Source organism: Balaenoptera musculus, chromosome 7 (assembly GCF_009873245.2).
Source record: "Balaenoptera musculus isolate JJ_BM4_2016_0621 chromosome 7, mBalMus1.pri.v3, whole genome shotgun sequence".
In the NCBI taxonomy this organism is placed as follows: Eukaryota; Metazoa; Chordata; class Mammalia; order Artiodactyla; family Balaenopteridae; genus Balaenoptera; species Balaenoptera musculus.
This window is the reverse complement of record NC_045791.1, coordinates 108,333,296-108,355,475: the sequence shown is the minus strand read 5'-3', so window position 1 is coordinate 108,355,475 and position 22,180 is coordinate 108,333,296. Positions and strand designations below refer to the sequence as shown.

The window sequence follows — 22,180 nt, the reverse complement described above, 5'->3', positions numbered from 1 at the left end:
CCACTTCCGGCCCTGCCACCTGGCTCTGCGTGACCTCAGGTCAATCACATTGACTTTCAGGGCAGCAATTTCTCCATAATGTGCTAATTATAGCTCAGAGGAAAAGTAACTTCTATTTATACGTGTTTAAAATGAACTGCTTGCCAGCACCTTTATTATTAAAAGGTCACATAATTCGGGTGCCTTAAATTTAATAGCTATAGTTTCAACCAGCCCGGAAAAAAAATGTCACAGATGTTCCGAACTCAGGTGAATTTTCAAAGCCACGCTGTCTGGAATCTCTCCCTCCTCCCAGACTGGGAACCTGTCACCGCAGGCCGCCAGCTTGTGCCGGGTGTCCTTGCCGTGCAGTCAAAACCGCCAGCCAGCATCCCGACGCCACCAATCACAGCAACGGAGGAAAAGCAAGCTAGCAGCTGTGATTTCCCTGGGGACCCCGGTGAGTAAGAGACACCTGCAGGAGAAGCACGGACCACAGAGAACTCCTCAGCCCCTCTGTACACCTTGGGCGGATCTGAGAGGTCTCCTTTCTGCATCGTTAAAACATGCAGAAAGGTAGGTGGGATGGGGAGGAGCGGGGGGGGGGGGCGGTTAGTGGGTGAGTCCTGAGTTCGAATCCAGACTCAGCCCAGCCACCTCCAGGTGTCGGTGGATTTTGGCAAAGCTCTCAACGCCAGGCCTCAAGCTCCCGGCCGGCAAAATGAGGGTTCTACCACCTCTGTCCTGGGGTGACCAGATAAGATGACACAAAGCATGCTAAGCCCGTAACACAGGGCGGGGTCCCCCACGCAATAAACAGTTGGTGCTATTACGGATTTTATTAAGGGAGGAAAAGGGAAGGAACTAGGAGTGTGTTCATGAAATGTTTAATAGAAATTTCTGGAATCTGGAGCAGGAGCAGCTGTCAGGGATGCCTCCAAACGACGGTGTCATTTACAAGGCAAACCCACGCCCGGCGGCTGCTGGGGCAGAGCTGCACCCCGGGTCCACAGGCCGAGCCAGACTCCTCCGCCAGGGCGCCCGGCCACTCATCCCTCCACCGCCTCGTGCTGGCCTCTCCCGACTGTCCTCGCGGTGCGGGGCATTTTTAAGTAGCTACTCCTGTCCTCTGTTCCCCAAAACGAATTCATAACTGAAGTCTGAAAGGGAACCACTGGGGGAGGGGGAGGCAGGGGCTGGGACTCCTTAGCCAGCTGGCCCGGGAGCGAGCCTGGCCCACGGCACCAGCCGTCACCAGCCATCGGCTCCCACGTGACAGATCCCGAACAGCTGCCTCCCTCAGGGCTTTCCAGGTACCGAAGCTGGGCACAGAGAAAGGTCCACACATGATGGCAAAAATAATGCCCCGATGAAAGAGCAGGAAGTTCTGAAGAAGGGCTCAGCTCCAAAGGGTCGGCCCAGAGCACGTGCGGCCTGGCCGCCGGGGGGCTTTAGGGAGAAGAATCAGCAAGATGCCGCTCCAGCTCCAGCGCCCTCCAAGCTCGTAAAAAAAGACCGGAACCTAAATAGCAGAGATCGTAACGCACAGAGAGAAGAGCAAGAAAACACACTGGGCAGATGGCTGGGGTCTCTGTCCACTGTGCCCTGTCCACTCGGTCCCTTGTCCACCACCAGGCCCCATGTCTCCCCTCTTTGCCGTGTCGGTAGAGGACAGAAGGCAGCACGGATTTGGGTGGAGGAAAACACGAGTAAGTGCTGGGCCTTCACTGGTGGCTTCAAGTCCCGGTGGTCCTGCTCATGTGGACGCAGCTTCTCACAGCTCCTTACCAAGAATGGTCTCGGTGACATCACATTTTGAAACCAAGAGAGAAACTCTTGGTCAAACAAACTCAAGTTTCTGATTAAAATTTTTGTTCTTGTGTCCAGAAAGCCCTAAAAAGGCAATCTCAAAGTCATCACTCTTTAGGTCATGTTTTTTTTTCAATACTGGAACCCAGGCTTAACAAACCCCAGTAACTGAATCTAACAGGAGTTATGTAACAACAGCCAAGGTAACAGTAACCATGGAAAATGGATATTCCACACACAAGTTACTGGAAAAGTTCACTGCAATTAGCTTTGCACAGTATCTTCCTACAGAATTCTCAGACAGGGGTTGGTTAAGAATCAACACATGGTTGCAGCAGGATGGAGGGTCCTGTCCCCTATGGCTACAAGACTCGAACCCCAACCAAGACGGTCCATGCATCTCTCCATCCCTCACCTGCTAACGAGCAATTGCCAAGGCTGACGGGACAGCTCTAGGGATAAAACAGAACAAGACTACGTGCTCCTGCCCTCTCGGGAAAAGACACCTTAACACACCCACACGAACGCCCACACTCACAAATGTAAGTATAAATCGCATTACGTTTCCATGAGAGACGGGGCGGGGGGAACACCAACAGGGAGCCCGGCTACAGGGGTGACCGAGGTGACTTCCCTGGGTCCCTGGGGTTTAAGGTAAGGCCCCAAGAACAAGTGGCTTTTTAATACTTAAAGAGAGTCGGGGGCTTCCCTGGTGGCGCAGTGGTTGAGAGTCTGCCTGCCAATGCAGAGGACACGGGTTCGGGCCCTGGTCTGGGAGGATCCCACATGCCACGGAGCGGCTGGGCCCGTGAGCCACAACTACTGAGCCTGCGCGTCTGGAGCCTGTGCCCCGCAACGGGAGGGGCCGCGATAGTGAAAGGCCCGCGCACCGCGATGAAGAGCGGTCCCCGCACCGCGATGAAGAGTGGCCCCCAACTTGCCGCAACTGGAGAAAGCCCTCGCACGAAGCGAAGACCCAACACAGACAAAAATAAATAAATAAATAAATAAAGTAGCTATTAAAAAAAAAAAAAAGAGAGTCAAAGGGGACTTCCCTGGCGGTCCAGTGGTTAGGACTCCGAGCTTCCACTGCAGGGGGCACAGGTTCAATCCCTGGCTGGGGAATTAAGATCCCACATGCCTTGTGGCCATAAAAAAAAAAAAGAGAGAGAGAATCAAGCCTTAAGGAGAATTTTGGTTGCCTGTTGTTGAAATAGACAAGCAAGATATCTGAAATCCTTCCACCATGAAAACGCACGGAGGCTGGGGCATTCCTTTTTTTTTTTTTAATTTATTTTATTGACGTATAGTTGATTTACAATGTTGTGTTAATTTCTACTGCACAGCAAAGTGATTCAGTTATACATACACACATTCCCTTTCATATTCTTTTCCATTATGGTTCATCATAGGATATTGAGTATAATTCTTTGTGCTATACAGTAGGACCTTGTTGTTTATCCATCCTATATATAACAGTTTGTATCTGCTAACCCCAAACTCCCAATCCACCCCTCCCCCGCCCCCGCCAGGCAACTACAAGTCTGTTCCCTATGTCTGTGAGTCTGTTTCGTAGATAAGTTCATTCGTGTAAGTGATAGCATTATGCTATTTGTCTCTCTCTGTCTGACTTACTTCACTTAGTATGATTATCTCTAAGTCCATCCATGTTGCTGCAAATGGCATTATTTCATTCCTTTTTTATGGCTGAGTAGTATTCCATTGTGTATATGTACCACATCTTCTTTATCCATTCACCCGTTGATGGACATTTGGGTTTGTTCCCATGTCTTGGCTACTGTAAATAGTGCTGCTGTGAATATTGGGTATCTTTTCGAATTACAGTTCTGTCCAGATATATGCCCAGGAGTGGGACTGCTGGATCATATGGCAACTCTATTTTTAGTTTTCTGAGGAACCTCCATACTGTTCTCCATAGTGGCTGCACCAATTTACATTCCCACCAACAGTGGAGGAGGGTTCCCTTTTCCGGGAGCATTCTTTTCTAACTAAACTGTTAGAACGAGAGAATCCCTGTCCCATCAGCAGGTGACATGTTCGAAAGTTAAGCTTTCCCCACTTTGTGGGGAGAGGTGGTCATTGTAAGCAAGTCAGAGGAGAGCATGGGAGGAAGGGATGGACACTCAGAGCCGCCCAGAAGCTCAATCCCTAGTCGAGTGACAAGAGGTGACAACTGAAATGTATTTTGTCATAAGTGCCCCTCAGCTAAAAGCCAGCCTGGACTTTGAAGAGATAACCATGACGAAGTGGAAGTTAAAACCCAGGGCTCTGGGCTTCCCTGGTGGCGCAGTGGTTGAGAGTCTGCCTGCCAATGCAGGGGACACGGGTTCGAGCCCTGGTCTGGGAAGATCCCACATGCCGCGGAGCGACTGGGCCCGTGAGCCACAATTACTGAGCCTGCGCGTCTGGAGCCTGTGCTCCGCAACAAAAGAGGCCGCGATGGTGAGAGGCCCGCGCACACAATGAAGAGTGGTCCCCACTTGCCGCAACTGGAGAAAGCCCTCGCACAGAAACGGAGACCCAACACGGCCATAAATAAATAAATAAATAAATAAATAAAAAAGACTGTCTCTCTATTAAAAAAAAAAAAAAAAAAAAAAACCCAGGGCTCTGGCTGGATATTTTAGACCCACAGGCTCACCAAATGGAAATTTGGTTTGGAAGCAAAGGCAGAGCTGTGAGCTAAGATGGCTTGAAGGCTCGAGTCCGGGGAGAAAATAGTCTGACCTGCCAGCATAACCTGGGTGCAGCCCGGAGATGCACCCTGTGACGTGCAGACAGCAGCACGGAGCCGTGGCGAAGACACCGAGAGCCCATACAGGGGAAGGAATCTGCTGATTCAGTCCCCCTGAAAGGCTGCATGGTCAAAGGCCAGCTCTGGGCAGGATGTGGAGGGAGCTGCAGGGGGTCGGATGAGGAGGAGGCTACGGACTAATAGCCCTTTGTGAAGTCACCGCTGGCTCAAGGACAACCCAGGAGACGTGCCCCATAAGGGCCCAGTCTGGGGAACAGGAATTTGGGCCGAATCAGGTTCTGTAATTAACACTGTAATTAACGCTGCTGAGACAGGAATCACACTATAATCTGGCTCCCAGTTCAGCCCAGGATGCCCCCTAAACTCATGAACTGGAGAGGTGAATGAGAGCTGAACTAGACACCTAGCACACAGGCCATACACACACACAGGCTCGTTACCCACGCCTGCAGCATCTACCGTGTGCTCACCGCAGTGACAGTGATACAGCGCGGCCAGGATTACAGACAGTTCCACATCTGCTTCTCCTATCTCTGGCTAAGTCTGGGGAACCAGGGTATAGTGGAGATGCTGGAGATTATTATCACGGACAGGGTTCACTTCTGCAGACCCCTGCACACTCTCAGATGTCATAACAAGGCCTTCAACGTGTGTGCACCCGTTACACAAGGCACACAAGTGCTAGATCATCCACGTACTACATGGATTACAAACACACATACAGTATGTTTTCTTCCCTTTTTGGCTATTACTCTACTGAGTGAAATTTCACTCTTGGGTTTGTTGAAGGAAAGAAGACTGTGGGTGGAACAACTGAACACAATGCCCTGAGACAATCTGGTTTCCTCTGACCAAGCCTTCTCCTCCCCACCCTCCCCATCCCCTCTCCTCCACCTCTACCAGACCAGGTCGGTTCAGGGACTGAGGAGCAATGGATGGGACAGTGGCAGTCACTATGGAGACTGGAGGAACCTTGAGCTCAATCAAAGTTCAACACCATGGATTCTAGACTCTGAAACTGAGGCCCAAAGGGACACATGTGTTTCCCAAGGGTTCCACAGCAAGTCACTGAGGCACGAGCCTGTCTTGGCTCCCCCGGCTAGGGTTGCCTGTCCCCCTACAGTCACATAGAGTCATCAGGGCTGTGATCCTCCACGACATCATTCTGCTTCCAGGAAGTGATCATGGTGTTAACACGATCCAACAAGAAAATCCCTGTGCTCCATATCAACACATGGACTATTCCTAAAACCAAAGTCCTGGACGAAGAGGATGGCATGCCACCCCATCAACCAAAACCACCAAGGCCCAAAGTGGGGTTGCCCTCCCAGACACACACAGGCTCAGCCACAGAATTCAAGTCAGAGCTCAATTCAAAGTGTTCCTTTGGGTTCAAGGTTGAACTGTATCAAAATTAACAACACACACTACTATATATAAAATAGATAATCAACAAGGACCTACTGTATAGCACAGAGAACTATACTTGATATTTTGTAATAACCTATGAGGAAAAAGAATCTGAAAAAGAATATATATATTCAGTTATATATAATACATATATATTCAGTTATATATATATAACTGAATCACTTTGCTGTCCACCTGAAACTAACGCAACATTGTAAATCAACTATGCTTCAATAAAGTAAAATACAAAAATAAATTTTTAATTTTTTAAAATTTTATTGAAGCATAGTTGATTTTAAAAATAAATTAAAAAGAAAAAAGATTAACAACAAAAACTGTCCTTCCGAAGCTCAAGTTAAACCAACTTCCCCTGCAGAAGGAGACGCAGCACATTCAATCCGCACTTAATAAGCACCTTGTCCCCGCTGTGCCTGCACTGCACCTGGAATCTGACACCATGACACCCAGATGGTACCATTTCCAGAAATCCTTTGGATTCCATGCCAACACGGAGCCAGCCTATGAAAACCCTGCATTCTATTAAAAATGCCTGCTGAATTATCATCCTCTGGATGGAGAGATATACAAAACATTCACTAGCGGAGAAGCAAAGCAATGGGTATGTCAGAGTTCACTCTGAACCTTCTTTCAACTCTTCCACGTTTGAAATTTTTCATCACAATATGTTGAGGAAAAGAGATCCTCCTCAACTTGTAAACAATGTTCATCTCTTTTCATTGCAAAATGTCTTGCTCACACAAATCCCAGACCCTAGGCTGTGGGACCCAGAGACCCAGAGGGGGTGCCTGCAGTCCACCCAGGGGGTGAGGGCTCCGTGGACTCAGGTGAGGGGTCTCCCTTGCCACGCCCCACGCCACACAAAGCACCCAGATGTCTATACCAAAGAGTGGAGCAGGGTCCCATCTTCCCGGATGAGGGAGACTGCACCGCACTGAGATTCTTTTATGTCCAAGCAGGTGACCTGGAAACTGAAAATCCCAGAAGTGCACCTCTTCAACCTGCATCCCCTCAGAAGTTGAAGCTGGGATTCTAGAAGAAACACAGGCTCTGGCGTCTGAGTCTGGAATTCTGAGCCACTTCAGAAAAAGCAGCACTGCCACGAAGTCCAGACCCAGCTCGCCATCCGGGCAGGGTCCCCAGGACGCACAGACAGAAGCACAAGAGCCAACTGCCCATGATCTGAGCTCCTACCACTTCCCCCCCACCCCACAATTCTCCTGCCAAGCAAGGAGTTGAGGGAAAGAGTTTGGGGCTTCGGAGGTTTTGGGGGGGCGGGGTGGGACTCTAGATTTAGAGAGCAGGCAGGAAGAGATAGATATATAATATTTTTATGCCCCAGCATAAGATGATCAGAAGAGCAAGTCCAAATTGAGAAACCTGGGTAAAAGTGAAATTATTCAAGTGAAAAAAAAAAAAATAGAAACACACTTTTTTGTGTGAAGACAGTGAGATTTCTTCGGGCAGAGACGAGAGTTTCCAAAGGCCTCCTTCGGAAGCGAGATGCCAAGATGCCCGGTCAGCGACCCCCTGCCCCAAATGGCATTAGCTTCCCATCTTCTGGGGCTCAAACAGCGCTTCCTGCAGGAGCTCCTGGGCTCCTCAGGGCACCCCCTCCAGCCCTCCCAGCCCACTGCACACCCGGCCCGAAGCCTGTGCCTGCCCTGACCTACACAGCAAGCAGCCTGTTCGCCTCCGCGCTCCCAGCACGTGGCTCTACAAGTCTACGGATTAAAGCCATAAAGTGAAAAAATAAATACACACCTAATAGACAGATACAGTATAGCGACAGAGACAGAGACAGAGAGGGAGACACAGACACAGAAGAGATTTAGGCACCAGTCCAGCACCATGGGACACGTGCTCTGGGGCAGGCACAGGTGGCCAGGAGACGACCTGGCTGGATGAGCAGGACCGCAGGGCCACCAGAGCCCAGGCTCAATCATACACGTCCCCCCGCGGACTGATTCAGCTCCTGGAGAGCAATGCACGCTAGCTGTACTCCTTAGAGGCTGCCGTGCCCCTCAGACACCCAGTTAAGATTCTGCAGGGGAGGAACTGGCTGCCGTACATCCCAGATGCCTGCCCCTCAGCCTGGATGACAGACGGGCGTGACTCGTGAATCTGTACACCCGAGCCCACCCTGCAGGGGCAGGGTCCTCCCACCACCAATCCCAGGGAACCGGGTAACCGCCCTGCTGTGGCTGAGCACCCCCCCGGCCCACACCTTAGGGCTTCCAGGGCACCTGGAGGTGGAATCCCCCAGCACGGCCCCAGTCCTGCGTTCCCTGCGTCAAACTTCGCTCCCTCCTCCCGCTCCCTCCTCCCGCTCCCTCCTCCCGAGACTCACAGGCAACCTCAGGCCTGCACCTGCATCTTCGGGGGCCCATCTCTGTTTCCCTGCTCCCTTGCCCAGGCCCCCACCTCCCCTTGCAACAGCCCCGTTTTGTTTTTTTAATTTTTTTTAATTAATTCATTTATTTATTTATTTATGGCTGCACTGGTTTTCGTTGCTGCACGCGGGCTTTCTCTAGTTGTGGCGAGCAGGGGCTACTCTTCGTTGCGGTGCGTGGGCTTCTCATTGCAGTAGCTTTTCTTGTTGCAGACCACTGGCTCTAGGCATGCGGGCTTCAGTAGTTGCAGTGTGTGGGCTCAGTAGTTGTGGCCCGCGGGCTCTAGAGCACAGGCTCAGTAGTTGTGGCACACGGGCTCAGTAGTTGTGGCTCATGGGCTCAGCAGTTGTGGCTCGTGGGCTCCGTAGATGTGGCTCGTGGGCTCTAGAGCACAGGCTCAGTAGTTGTGGCATGCGGGCTCAGTAGTTGTGGCTCATGGGCTCTAGAGTGCAGGCTCAGCAGTTGTGGCTCGTGGGCTCTAGGCATGTGGGCTTCAGTAGTTGTGGAGCACGGGCTCTAGAGCGCAGACTCAGTACTTGTGGCACACGGGCTTTGTTGCTCTGTGGCATGTGGCATCTTCCCGGACCAGGGCTCGAACCCGTGTCCCCTGCACTGGCAGGCGGATTCTTAACCACTGGGCCACCAGGGAAGCCCGACAGCCCAGTTGTGGACCCTCCCTGCCACTCCCCACCACCACCGGCCGCCACCACCATTTCTATCCTGCCTGGTAACAGGCGAGCATCACGGCACAACCTTCTCCAAATGGATATCCATAATCCGTAATTTCCACGGCCCAATAAATAAAAGTGCTCCCAGCATGCTCTCTGGGGCTCACCGGGCTCTTCTCCATCCTCCGGCCTCTCCTCCCCAGGTCCCCGCAGGCTGCAGAGAATGGGTTCTGGATGTTCCACTCCTATTACCCACCCGCCCGGAAAGCCTCCACTGCCTGATTCCCACCCAGCTCCCAAGTCCAGTTAATCCCACTCCCCTCCCCTGCATCACACCACCTGCTTATCCCAGTCTGGACCAGTGTGGCCTCCTGGGCTAGGCCCGACTGCGCTGGGAGAGGGGCTCCAAGTCCACACGTCTGCCTGTACCCCCAGATGCAAAGAGAGCGCTTTGCCCACTGTCGGTGCTCGATAAAATCTGGTCTACTGATTCTCATACTGGCCACTGCCCATACTAAACAAAGTGAGGGTAAGCCCGGCCCTCCCAACCCCCATCCCTCGAAATAAATATTTGCGTTTGTACAGCCACTGGAGACGTTCACACAAGCACACACCCCGCTCTCTCTCTCAGGCCCTCGGGTCCTTACCAGCTTCCCGGGTTTGGCCTCGTGAGCATGGCCTTTGTGGAGGGGGATGGGCGGCTCCCAGGACACAGCCGGAGGAACAAAGAAAATAACCCCTTGGGAGTAACAGAGAGTTGGCAACACTTCGCTGATCTTTTTCCCTTTTGTATCTCCGCATAATTGCTACGAACCACAGAGACTGAAGAGCACTAATACGTGACCATTAAGACCACAGATCAGTTTGGACGGGGAGTACACAAGGAGTTTCCCTTCCCATGCCAACAGAGACGCACAGGTCACCTAAAACCCGGCGCCGAGGTGTGAGATGGACTCGGGGCTGGTCTGGGCTCAGCCAGGAGGACCGCCACTGACCACTGATGTCGGGCAGGAGCCAGGGAGAGCCGAGGGGACCCCGTTCCAGTCCCGGGGGAATAGCGCCATCCACAGTTTCAAGGAAAACACTTCCTGGTGAAGGATTTCACTCTCACAGCTCCACTTACAAAGCTACACTTATTCCACTAACAGGGAATGAAGAGCCTATAGAATATCCAGAGCTAAGAACCTAATGCCTAAGACAGTGCCAGAAACGTATTAAGCACTTGACTCTTCGTTTCTGGACAAACGGCTGGAAAGAAGGAGCAAAGGACAGAGGCAGCAGGCAGCCGCATCCTGAGTGTCTGCAATGAGCCCTGAACAGCAAGGAAAGGTCTCCAGACGGGGGCCCCCAACGGAGCGGGTGCAGGAGCAGCTGCGCTGACCTGCGAGAAGGGGTAACAGGACGCAGCGCTGGCTCCCCGGCGTGCACCCCCCAACAGGAACGGGGACACGTGGGCACCAAAGGCACGGCAGCCCTATTCCCACCAGCCCCGAACACAAAACCACCCGAATGCCCATCATCGGGAGAACAGGGAAGTAAACGGAGGCAACCAGCTCCAACCACACGCAATACAGATGAGTCTCGCCCTGCCCTAGCCAACTCAGGTTTTTTGATCTGGATGCTGGATGTACCCGTGTGGTCAGTTTGTGAAAACGCCCTCCCTTATGACCTGGGCATCCTTCTGGATCTATGTTCTATGCCAAAAAAAAAAAAAAAAGCACTCAAAAAAACTAGGGCGTTTGAAGTGGTCTCAATCCCTCCAATCCCAAACTCCTAATAGTAACATACGGAAAATCAGAGATCCAGGCTTGATCGTCGAAGCTAAAACTGAAACAATTGTTTGTTTGTCTGAAATTAGGGTTCACCAGCCTGACCTGACAGGAGCGGTGTCAGGACAGGAGGAGACTGAGTCACTGCTCACAGCAGCACCCAGATCTTTGGAAACCACAGCAAAGGGCAGGCAGGCAGGCCCACGGAAGTCCCCTCCCTGGAAAATACGCCAGTTCTCCCCTCTCAGACAAGGACAACTGGACACACAAACAGCAGACTCTCAGGGCAATCCGCTCTCTCCAAATCCACTTCTACTTCTTTACAAAAGGGAGCCAGTAGCTACCACATCTATAAGACCAAACCTTGCTGACGGCCACCATCTGCCCTCACACAGAGAATATGAAGGAATAAAAACTCTTTCAGGACACTAAGATGGGTCTTGTTTTGTTGTAGGTACTCACGAAAAATTTTTTTTTCTGTCATATGCTCAGTACTGCTGGTAGACTATGTCCATATCACCTCAAACTCACTGAATGAAAACTAAATTCACTGCCTGGAGATACCGTTCCCCCTTTAAGACTATTATCTGAGGATCCAGTAACAGTAGCTTTGTGTGCTAAGCTGGAAAGGGACATGGTTGTCTTTGCAAAAGCCTGCTGGATGTTGACATTTCTAAGACCAAACATAAATCGTTTGTGAACATGGCCGGTAATTATTTGGAATTCTTCTCCCAGAACCATGAAAAGTGTTTCCCACACTTTCAAAAAAAAAAAAAAGCAGCTTCTAACCAGGATGCTAATGACAACCAGACGGCATAGGCAGTTTCTGAAGATTCACAGTCGCTCGTGTAGAAACACTGCACAAACACTCCAACACCGCAGCCCAAAAGAAGACAGTCCGCATCAAACAGCGGGAGAAGTGTGACATCTGCAAAGGAGCCCCTGGTTAAACAAAAACACCAGTCTGTTCGCAGAGAGCTCAGGGTGGCCACCTGTTCAGGGCCGGTGGCGAGTTCTGATTAGCAGTGGGAGAAACAGTATCAGAGTGATGACAGCCCCCACTCGGGCCCTGGGCCCAATCCTCCGGCCTATATTTAGTCCGCTCTTTGTGGAAATGTCCCAACCTCGCACACAGACAAGCTCTCTGGCCGGTTGCTCAAAGGGTCCAGTAACAAATCTCTTCTGCTGGGGCAGGTGCCTTCTCTCCTTCCCTCCCTGGCCGCCACATGCAACCAAGACAGACCCGCCGGCCTGGGTCAGTCGTGAGCAGAGAGCACAGGGAGGTGGAGGGGTGGGACCCACTGCGATGCCAGCCCTGCCCCCGGATGGGTCATCACCGCGACCCGGTGTGCACGCTTCCCACACCACAAGACGGGAGCCAACGTCCCCCTCAGCCTCAGAGGCCCGCAGCTCCCGGAAGGACGGGGCTCAGGGCAGCACACACCGGGCCTGGTGCTCAGAACCCGAGGAGAATCACAGATGCTGCAGAGATTAGAGATGAACATCTGCAGAGTACATTTTCCTTCTCAGAGAAAGGTACTTAACAAAGGGTAGGAATTATGCGGCTAAGCACCAGATCAGAACCCCCAACCCTGGATTTTAAAAATAACTCAGCCTGATCCGCTTTGCCGAACTCAATCACTTCGGCGAAGGCCTCAAAGAATCTGGAGCGTTGGGCACGGGGTGCGGGGGAGGGGTGGGGGACACGGGTTTGCTGGAACATCGAGAAACAAGAGACAGGACCAAATCAGTAGTTCAAACAAGCCAGAGCGAGATGCACCAACTGTAAACACCTGCAGGGTACACGGGAAAAAAGGATGCAAAATAAGAGATTTTAGTCTTAACAAAATAAAAACTCAGTTTAAGACCAAAAAAACAAAAAAAAAAACCAACAACAACAACAGAGGTGGTAGTAACAGGGCTCCAGGTTCCGCTGTGAAGGTTCCTGCAGCTGCCAGGGCTGCTTCTCCCTTCTGAGTCACTTCCACCAGGCTCCTCACACAGCCTTCTTAAGCTGCTAATAACATACAGCTCCCCTGTTTAGAAACGCTCTTTTAGCTGCACAACAAAAACAAAATGTATCACCTGCCAAATTATCATAACAAGTGAATACGGAAGAACCCCACTTAAACACACAGGAGAGCGGAGACACAGGAAGGGAAGTCCACAGAGCCCCGGACTGGGATTTACGGTCTCCCGCCCTAAGCGATGCCCCTGGCAATGTCCACCACCCACCAGCCACGCTCCTTGCAGGGCGCTCAGCGTCAGCACCGTGGAAGCAGAGTGAACCTGGACTTGAACCCATTCGAACCTGGGCTTCAGGGCCTCCTCCACTGCGTTTAAGCTGTGTCACCAGAAGCAACGCCCTGGGCTGCTGTCACCCACAGGGAAGGACAGGAGGACGCCCCTCCGCTGACGGAAAGCACCGCGCGGAGCCCTGGCCCAGAGGCGACGCCCAGTCCGCCGCCGCCGCCGGGGCTCCCTCCCCTCCCCGGCCATGCTTCTCCAAGTGCCGTGCCTGGACCGACACCACCAGCATCCTCTGGAAACTTGTCAAAAGCACGTTCTCAGGCCTGCTCCAAACCTACAGAACTGGAAACTCTGGGGGCAGGGCCAGCAACCTGTTTTCCCAAGCCCTCCATGTGATTCCACTGCGCGCTTAACTTCTAGGACCAAGGCTCTCAACGTTCCACTGAAGATACTACGTCAGCCACCCAGCCTGTCACTCATCCATCCCTATCAATGGTATCGACGCTACGTCTGAAATTCACTTACACCCAGGAGGAAGAAACACCACCCTTTTGCCGAGAGCCAGGTTGAAAAAGTTGCCAGGATTAAGCAAGCACATCTTTTTCTTCCCCTACATGCACTAGAGAAAACTTCATTTCCACCCAAACACCACACAGCATTTAGTTTCCACCCAGGCTAATCCACCAGACCCAAAAACACCCCGGCCCTAACACCTGTGCTCTTGTGACAACTATCAAAACACCGTCACTTCTGCCAGAGGCTCAACATTGTTCAGATCACCAGTGAGGGGCAAGAGGACCCAAACGCCAGAGAAAACGCAAGCCCCTCTGACAAGTCACCCGCTCGACAAACAATTCCCGGGCGTCCCCCGAGGGCCAGACACGACACACCGCATCCCTGAGGAGACAGAACACAAGCACGACCTGATTTTCCTCGAAGGGCCCCCAGTCCTTGCTGGGAGCTGGGGCCTGGGACAGACAGGGAAGATGCTGACTTCAGCCAGGCTGAAGGGACGCCCGGAATCTGGAAGGGTCGGAGGCCGTTAAGGTATGAAATTTCACCTGGAAGTGACGGCCCGCCACCCGAGAATTATTTTGAAGGAGGAGACTGTGGCACTCATACCAATAACGAAAAGGCCCCAAACTTACAGCTCGTATGAAGCCTGAAAGATTACAAACATGGCCAAGAGTGTCCCGGAAGGGTTATGCCTCATTCACGGCAGGAAGAAGGGATTTGTTCCTTAAACACACACACCTGCCCCAACCAGATTAAATAAATTCTTACAGGCAAACAAACTCTTGCAGAAGTTCTGCCGAGGTAAGCAACCACACAGAGAGCGTGAGGCTTTCGGTTAGTGGCGACATCCGCTACCCCTTCCTGTCTTGGGTAAAGGGGACACGTGCTTGGGATGGTTTGTACACTCAGCCTGTGGGAACAATGAATAACCAAGAACTTCATTCCTAGCTCAGAAAGGGCTAGAGAGCCAGCGATGAGGTTGACCAGCCCAGCCCATCTCTTTCCAGCAAGTTTCCCACCCTTTCTGGGCCTCCAAGGTGGCATCTGTGTCATGGAATCATCACAGGATGGACTGAGATGACGCAGGTCAAGCACTCGGCGCTCTGCTGTACACAGGCGCTCAACAGAGCTGCTGCATCATGGGATGAAAGGGGCTCCCTGCCCCATCTTCCCAGGCTCCCCAAATGCCGGGGCTCAGCCCTTCAACGCCCCTGTGTAAGTGCCCTGACCAGGGGTGCCAGGCGGAGTTCTCTTGCCGAGCACTGGGCCACTGTGACCTCCCCAAGCCCTCCCAGGAAGCCACGCAAACCACCGGCAGGGCCAGTGGGGAACTCGGTGCCCCCCTCCCCGAGCAGCTGCTTGGTAAGCGTGGAGGCATGAATGCTGGTTAGGGGCTCGACCACGGCCCGGCTGAGTGAGCTGGCCGGGTTATCGTTTGCATCACGGTTCTGCGGCAGGCAAGCTGAATTACAAGGTGCAATGGCTAACAGAGGCTTTACCCGTACTAGAAGAACAAGCTTTATTTAACAAGAAAGGCAGCTGACTCATTCACCTCAACCCCATCAACCCCAGGTGGGCTTTTTAAAGGAGAACTGGAGGGGGGACCCTAGGCAAGATGCTTGCTCACCCAGGAGGCAGGCTGGTCCCCGTTCATTTCCAGGCATGGAGGACACCCAGGGTGCCGGCCACGCCCCTGGGGGACAGCCCAGAAATCTGACCAGGTCAATCTGAAAACAACAGGCAATGCTTCCTTAAACTCCAGAGACTGGAGAAAAAAAATAAATCTCTCAAAGTCCGAAGTAAAGTTTTGAAAAAACACTTAATTTTTTTCTTTTTTTTTTTTTTTTTTTTTTTGGCAAGGTCATGTTTTAAAACAGGACTGAGAACTAAATCACATTCCCCATGCCTTCAAGCAGGGTCACAGACCCATTCAGATTTGGGGATCTCGGTGAGCTCTTTCGACTAAAATATATACAATTCGGCCCATCATTAAGAGACTTTCCAGTCCAGACCCTCTTAGAATCGCTGTGAAATAAGCATTAGCCGAAACACCCTCCCCTTTGACAAGCCCACTCCTCACTCCAACAGCCAACAATTCTTGAAAGACTCCGGAAAACAGGGAAATTTTAAGTAAATTATGGCACAAACGCTGGAATATTACGCCGACGTGAAAAATCGTATCTTTGAAATTGTTTCATAACGTTCAAAAGTGCTCACTTTATGCTAATCAGGTAGTTTTGTAAGTATGACTCCAACTTTGCGTAGGTACACACAGAGGAAGGAAAAAAGCCTAGCTGCATCTCCTCTAAAATGCAGGCAATTTTCTGTTTGTTGAGGCAAGCGATGTTTAAACCATTTGTTATGACGTGTATATACTTTCCTGATTGGAAACGGTCTTATTTTAAAATTCAGAGAGGTTTACGTTTTGCTACTGTACCATCCTCACCTGCAAGGTTCACAGGCAGGGGCAGATCTGCGTGTGTTTCTTAGAGGTACTGTGATCCTCTGGGCGCACACTCAGTTACAGCACAGAGTTAAACGCGTCTGCAGTCTCCGTACCCCACGGCAATGGTCTCCTACTCGGTGTGAGTGAAGAACCCATATCCTACACAATTGCACAAAACTGTTTCTGCATGTTTCTCTCCTCACAGGAAAAATGTCATCCTGCCACAATTGAGCAATCTTCTCAATTTCCAAAATATCAATGATGTAGCTATAAATCACAACCGTATCTTAAAATTGGTAGTGTGTGAGAACATTTCATTATAACAAATGAACTTACATTTCATTAGGAGGGGCATTATATTTCTTTAGGGGGCTGCAGACCTAGGTTCAAAGGATCCTTTGGTTCAGACCCGACTCTGACCTCAGTCACACGTTCAGGAGGTCATTATCCTTCACTGAATGAAGCTGGCCCACGTTCTCTCACAGGGTTGGTACAGCCCCACATCCAGCTTATGAATGCAAGAGCATGCTTGCTAAAGTTCTATACAAGTAAAAAGTGGTATCCTTGTTAATAATAATGCAAAGAACAGAATCATATTTGAATGGTTCTTAAGCCTCATTAAATTAACCACAGCCCTGACACGATATAAACATTCCTTTTTCTAACAAAAAAATAATAGCATTGCCAAAGTCCCAAGCAGGATTCATCACTGATTCTGCATCTTATTAATGATAACAAGGTTTCTAGCCAAGAAGGGGCCTAAACTCTGACACAGTACAGGTAGACAGCAAGCTACCAGAAACCACCATCTAGGAACCACACAATGTTTTGGTTTTTTTAGGAAAGAAGGAGAAGAACACAAAAATGAAACCACATCCTCTTGCTAGAAAGTCAAAATGCTTTGCGGGGGGTGCCCGAGACCCCAGAACTGGGCTTCGCGAAGGGAAATGAAAACGAGGCAGCATGAATCACACTCAGCCAGAGGTCTCTGCACAGAGGCTAGGTGCTCTCAGCCAGGTGCTTTCAGTACTAGTCACCAGCTTTCAAAGTGTTTCATCATCAGACTCCTATGGATGCTGCCAGAGAGCTGCGGAGAGACAGCGGAAACAGGCACAGGAGCCCTTCACTTGGGTGGCCACGGAGCCAGAGCCCCGCTCTGGAGGGACGTTTCTGCAAGCTCACCCAGCATCAGCAACCGTGTGCCGGTCCCGCGGCCTCCCGCGAGTCTTGTCAGAGCCACACTGCAGCCTCTGCCTCTCGAGGAATCTGGAAGCATCTTAAATCGCCAACAGGGCGGCCAGGTGCTCTGAGAGCCAGGCCCACATAAGGCTGGAGCGCTGTTCAGACCCTCCCCGGGATTAGCAAGTCCCCTGTGGATGCAGGCGACCAATGAGCATCCTGGCCGGGATGCTGTTCAAGTCCACGGGGCTGCCAAATGCCAAGAGGATCAGCACCGCCACATCCACCTTCCCCACCTAACTGGTCACGCGTCAAACCAAGACACTCCGGGGTGAGCAGCTCAAGCAGCACAGCGCCAGAGCAACGCTCTCCTGAGGCCACGGCCCCCTCACCTGCAGATGGAGGGGAGCGGGGCGATGCCTGCGGCTGGGCTCCCGACACACTCCTGCCAGGCCTTAGAACCTTCCCAGTGTTCCTCAACTGCGGCCAGAGTGGCTTTGGGTCAGAACAGTTCTATATTATGGACAACCCACCCTTCAGTTCTTTTACCATCATTGGCCAATGGCAGTGAGAAGGGAAGCAAGGGAACAAACCGGAAGCTGAGTAGCAGAGAAATAACAGCCATGGTAAACCCGAGAAAGCACAGGCCCAGGAGAGGCAGAACTCGGCTGCAGGGCTCCTTAGGATCACTGCCTCGCCTGACTTGCAGGAAGGGTGGGTGGCCTCCCAGTGCCAGGTATGTGACAGAGAGACCCCCCCAGGGAGGGTTCTTCTGATGTGACCCAGGACTTCTGGTAGAAAACACGCCATACAAGAAGCCAGCTTCTGAACAGGGGCAGGTGGACCAGCACCGGGACACGATGCAGCCTGCAGCGGGGGCTGGCTCTCCACTCCGGCTAAGGTCAGCTCTCTCCACTGTGCCCCCGAAATGGCCAAAGACACCAAAGGGGTTGGCCCTGCCCGCCTAAACACCCCAGCCAGAGCCTCGCCCCCAGCAGCAACACTTCTCAAAAGACCTCTTCAACGTCCAGCAAGACGCTCGGCCCCAGCCTGGTAACCTGTCGCGGTCCGGTGGCGCCAACCCCTCCGGCTGCCCCGGGGCTTGGGCTGGGCCGGGTCACTCGGGTGGCCCAGGACGCGGCCACACGGAACCACTTTCTCACCGGAGACTCTACTGCCCATTAGCACATTATCGCCGGCGATCCATCTTCCCTGGCAGAGCTGGCGGCGCGCTCGCCCGGCCCTCGGCCTCCCCCTCCGCTCTCGCCCAGCCTTGCGGGGTGAGAAGCACCGCAGTGCCCACTCGGCGGGGCAGCCGCGTGCCACGGCCCGGCGCGTGTGTACACACGCACGCACACACACGCGCGCGCCCGCTCCCCCGCGCCTTCCAGAAGCCCCGCGGCGGCCCGGCCCTCACCTTCGATGGCGATGACGTGCTCCCGGATCTGGTTCTGCAGCACCGGCTCCTCCACGCGCTCCAGCAGCTCGTAGATGGAGTAGATGTTGGGGTGGACCGACTCGAAGCGCTGGATCTCGGCCCGGATGGCAGCCGAGTTGGCCAGCTGCTGCTGGTAGTTCATGGTGCAGGCACCGCGCCCGGAGCCGCGCGCCCCCCGCCGCCGCCGCCGCCCCGCGCCCCGGGGCCCGCGGGCCGCCGAGCCCGGGGCGCCGCAGCCCCCGGGGAGCCGGGCCCGCCGGCGGCGGGCGGAGGAGGCGCGAGAAGAAAGGAGCGGGCGGAGCAGGCGCGGGGCCGGCCCGCCGACTCAGTTCATGGCCGGGACGCGCGGCCGGCGGGCGGGCGAGCGAGCGGGCCCCGGCGCCCCGGGTCAGCGGGCCCCCATGGAGCGCCGCGGCGGGCGCGGCCGGCCCCGGAGGAGGCTCGCTCGGGCGCCTTCCTGCGCCGCAGCCGCCTTCCACCCCTAGGCGCTGCCCCGCCGAGCAGCCATTAAAGCCCAGGCAGCTGCCGCGCTCTGAGCGCCGGCGCCGAGGGCCGGCCCCCGGGCAGCGGCCGCGCCGCTCGGGGCGCCCGGCCGCGGCGTGGGTCCGCGCGCTGCGTGCTGCGCCGCCCGGCGCGCCGGGGCCCCCGCGCCGAGCCCGCCGTGCGCCGCCCGCCGAGCCGGGACCGAGCCGCAGGCGCCTTGCAAACCGCGGAGCCCGCGCCGAGCGCCACCCGCCGCCTGCCCGGCCAGCCCCCTCCCTGGCACGCAGGGCTCCGGCCCACGTCGGCCCCGCCTCCGCCCGCGCCCCGCCCGCCCGCGCGCTCGCCGCTCGCCGCCCGCCGCCCGCCGCCGCTGCGTCCTCCCCGGCGCTTCCCAGCGCGCCGGATCCCGGGGAATTGCGCCAGGCTCCGCCCCGCGCCTGCCCCTAGGCTTCCTGGGACTTGTAGTCCGCGCCGCGCCGCGTCGGCGCCCCGCCGGGACCGCGGGGACGAGGCGCGCACGACGCCCGGGGCCCGCGTGCGGCCGGGGCCCCGGGGGCGAGCGGCTGGGCTGACGGGCTCGCAGACCCGCGACGCGGCCGGGCCCCTGCCCCAGCCTCTCCACGAGTTTCTGTGCTGCCCCGCGGCTGTCCCGCCGCCGCGGGACCCGGGAGGCGGTGCGCGACCCCGCCCGCGTTTTTGTTTGTTTCTGAGCGGCTGCCTAGAGGAGCCTCTGCGACTCGCCGTGTCCCCCGACCGCACTTTGCTGCCTCCCTTCCCCCCAGCCCCAGTTTTCACTTGCTGTCTCCTTTTGCGAAAGTGACACGAGTGCTTCCTCTAAATAAACTAAATTTCTTCCCGAAGGCGAAGAGCCTCCTTAGCCGTGGCGGCGTGGGTATTCACAGGCCAGGAGTGAAGTTTAGACGGGGACACGAGGTGCTGTGAAATACCACGGAGTCTCCCTAGGCATCCTTTTCCTTTAAAATTAAAAAAACAAACAAAAAAAAAAAACAAGCAAACTGAGATGTGGGTCCCCAGCCTGCTCACCCACCCCAATCCCCGCGTAAGCTCAGCGCCCGGGACCCCGCGGGGCCGGACCGCACTGCAGCAGTGGGCCCAGCGCGCGCAGAAGGCTAATTCCGCAGGTTCGAGGCAAACCGGATAGCTGCAGATGTGCTGAGCACCGGCGCCAAGTTTGTGCGCACCGGCCTGGTCCCTGCCCCCGCCCATCCAAGTGACCTTTTGGAAACGCGAGTCCGCTGCCCTGGCATCCCTGATCAAAGCCAGCTGAGCCTTCACCTGGTTCATGTGCAGCCTGCTTGTGGCTTACTCACCCTGGTATCCAGCCTGCTTGGGTTACACTCTTTGGGCTCACACTTCCCCCAGACAAATGTGCCGACCACCTTCAGCACTCTGAGCCCTTGCTCATGCCTTCCTCCCTATCCCCAAATCCCAGCAGGGTCCCTGATGCCTGAGGCAGAGTTCACGGCTCCCTCTGTGATATGCCTCTGGCTTTGCTCTCATCCTACCTAACCGTAGTAACTGAGATGCCGACAATGTGGCCTCATCTTACTTAACGTATCAGCAGTCATTGGTCGGTCCCCTCCTTGAACCCTTCTCCTGGCTGCTGGGATAACATGATCACCAGGCTTTCCCACTACCTTCCCGGCTTCTCAGTCCGGTTTGTGATCCCCTCTTACTCCTGTAACCTTTAAATATGGAGAGCCGCTGGGGCTCATCTCCGGGTCTCTTTTCTATAAGCAGGGAATCTCTGTCTTTTGGGTGTGAATATCATATACAGGTTAATGAACCTCAAATTCATGTCTCTAGCCCAGACCTCAACCCTGAATCACAAATTCATATCCAACCGCTGCCTCAGCGTCTCCTGGATGCCCGCTGACAACTGAAATCTAACGTGTCTCAAACTGAACTCTTGCTATGCCCTCCTCCTGCTCCTCCTGAAATCTTCTCTGTTCCAGTTATGGGCAACTTCAGGCCTCCTTTTGCTCAGGCTAACAACCATCCTTGATGCCTCTCTCCCCCATACCCCAAATAGTGTCAGCTCTACCTCCCCAAGATCCAGAATCTCACAGCTTCTCACCACCCCACTGCCACCAACTTGCTAAAGTCGTGATCATCTTGCCTCTGGGTTATTGCTAGGAAATTGATCTGGCAATTGATCTCCTTGCTTCTTATCTTGTGCCCTTACAGTCTGTTCTCAAGAAGGCAGCCCTGGTGACCCTTATAAAACCCAAGTTAGGTCATGTTAAGCCTCTGCTCAAAACCCTCCCGTGACTCCTGTCCCGTTCAGAGTAAAATTCAGCTCTTTACTGTGGTCTCCAAAGCCATACACACACTAGAGCCTATCAAGAGCTGTGCGGGGTGTGATGGTTCCCCCTACTTGTAAGCTAACAAGGTAGCCTGCCAAAGACACGACCCTCCCAGGTCAGAAACAAAGGACTTTATTATTCATAGCAATAGTAGTAGCTAGAGGATCAGCATTTTCATGAGCTGGTAGTTAACAGAGCCCCAGTTCCCAGAGGGCCAAGAGGTCCAGATGCGCATATAGCGGACTGACCTATAGGAGAGGAACCCTGAGCTTAGAGAACCCCAATCTTTTATATGGGCAGTAAGCATTCTGCCCTATAACTGTGACAGGAAACCCTATCTTCATCTCCCAAGGCTGTTTGCTCTACAAAAGTTCTTGAAAAGGTAGTTCAGAAGAAAGGCAGTCAAAGCCACAACTACTGAGCCCGTGTGCCACAACTACTGAAGCCCGTGCACTCTAGGGCCTGCGTGCCACAACTACTGAGCCCGCATACTGCAACTACTGAAGCCCGCATGCCTAGAGCCCATGCTCCGCAACAAGAGAAGCCACCGCAATGAGAAGCCCGTGCACTGCAACGAAGAGTAGCCCCTGCTCGCTGCAACTAGAGAAAACCCACACACAGCATCAAAGACCCAATGCAGCCAAAAAAATTTTTTAAAAAGAACAAAGGCAGTCCATGCCTCTTCACTCAGACATGCAGAAGTGCAAGAGACCTAGGGA

At 53.8% G+C, this 22,180-nt stretch overlaps 1 protein-coding gene across 5 annotated transcripts in view; it reads right to left on the bottom strand.

Moving 5' to 3' along the window:
• Positions 1 to 18,863, bottom strand: part of AGAP1 (ArfGAP with GTPase domain, ankyrin repeat and PH domain 1) — a 549,508-nt gene extending 530,645 nt beyond the window's left edge. For 2 of the 5 annotated variants that reach the window (XM_036857335.1, XM_036857336.1), the window contains exon 1: positions 18,631 to 18,863. In XM_036857335.1, the coding sequence (XP_036713230.1) occupies positions 18,631 to 18,793 (163 nt within the window). In that variant the 5' untranslated portion in view covers positions 18,794 to 18,863. The remainder of the gene's footprint in view (positions 1 to 18,630) is intronic. The other 3 variants (XM_036857338.1, XM_036857339.1, XM_036857337.1) reach the window with 2 other exon arrangements.
• Positions 18,864 to 22,180: the final 3,317 nt, after the last annotated feature.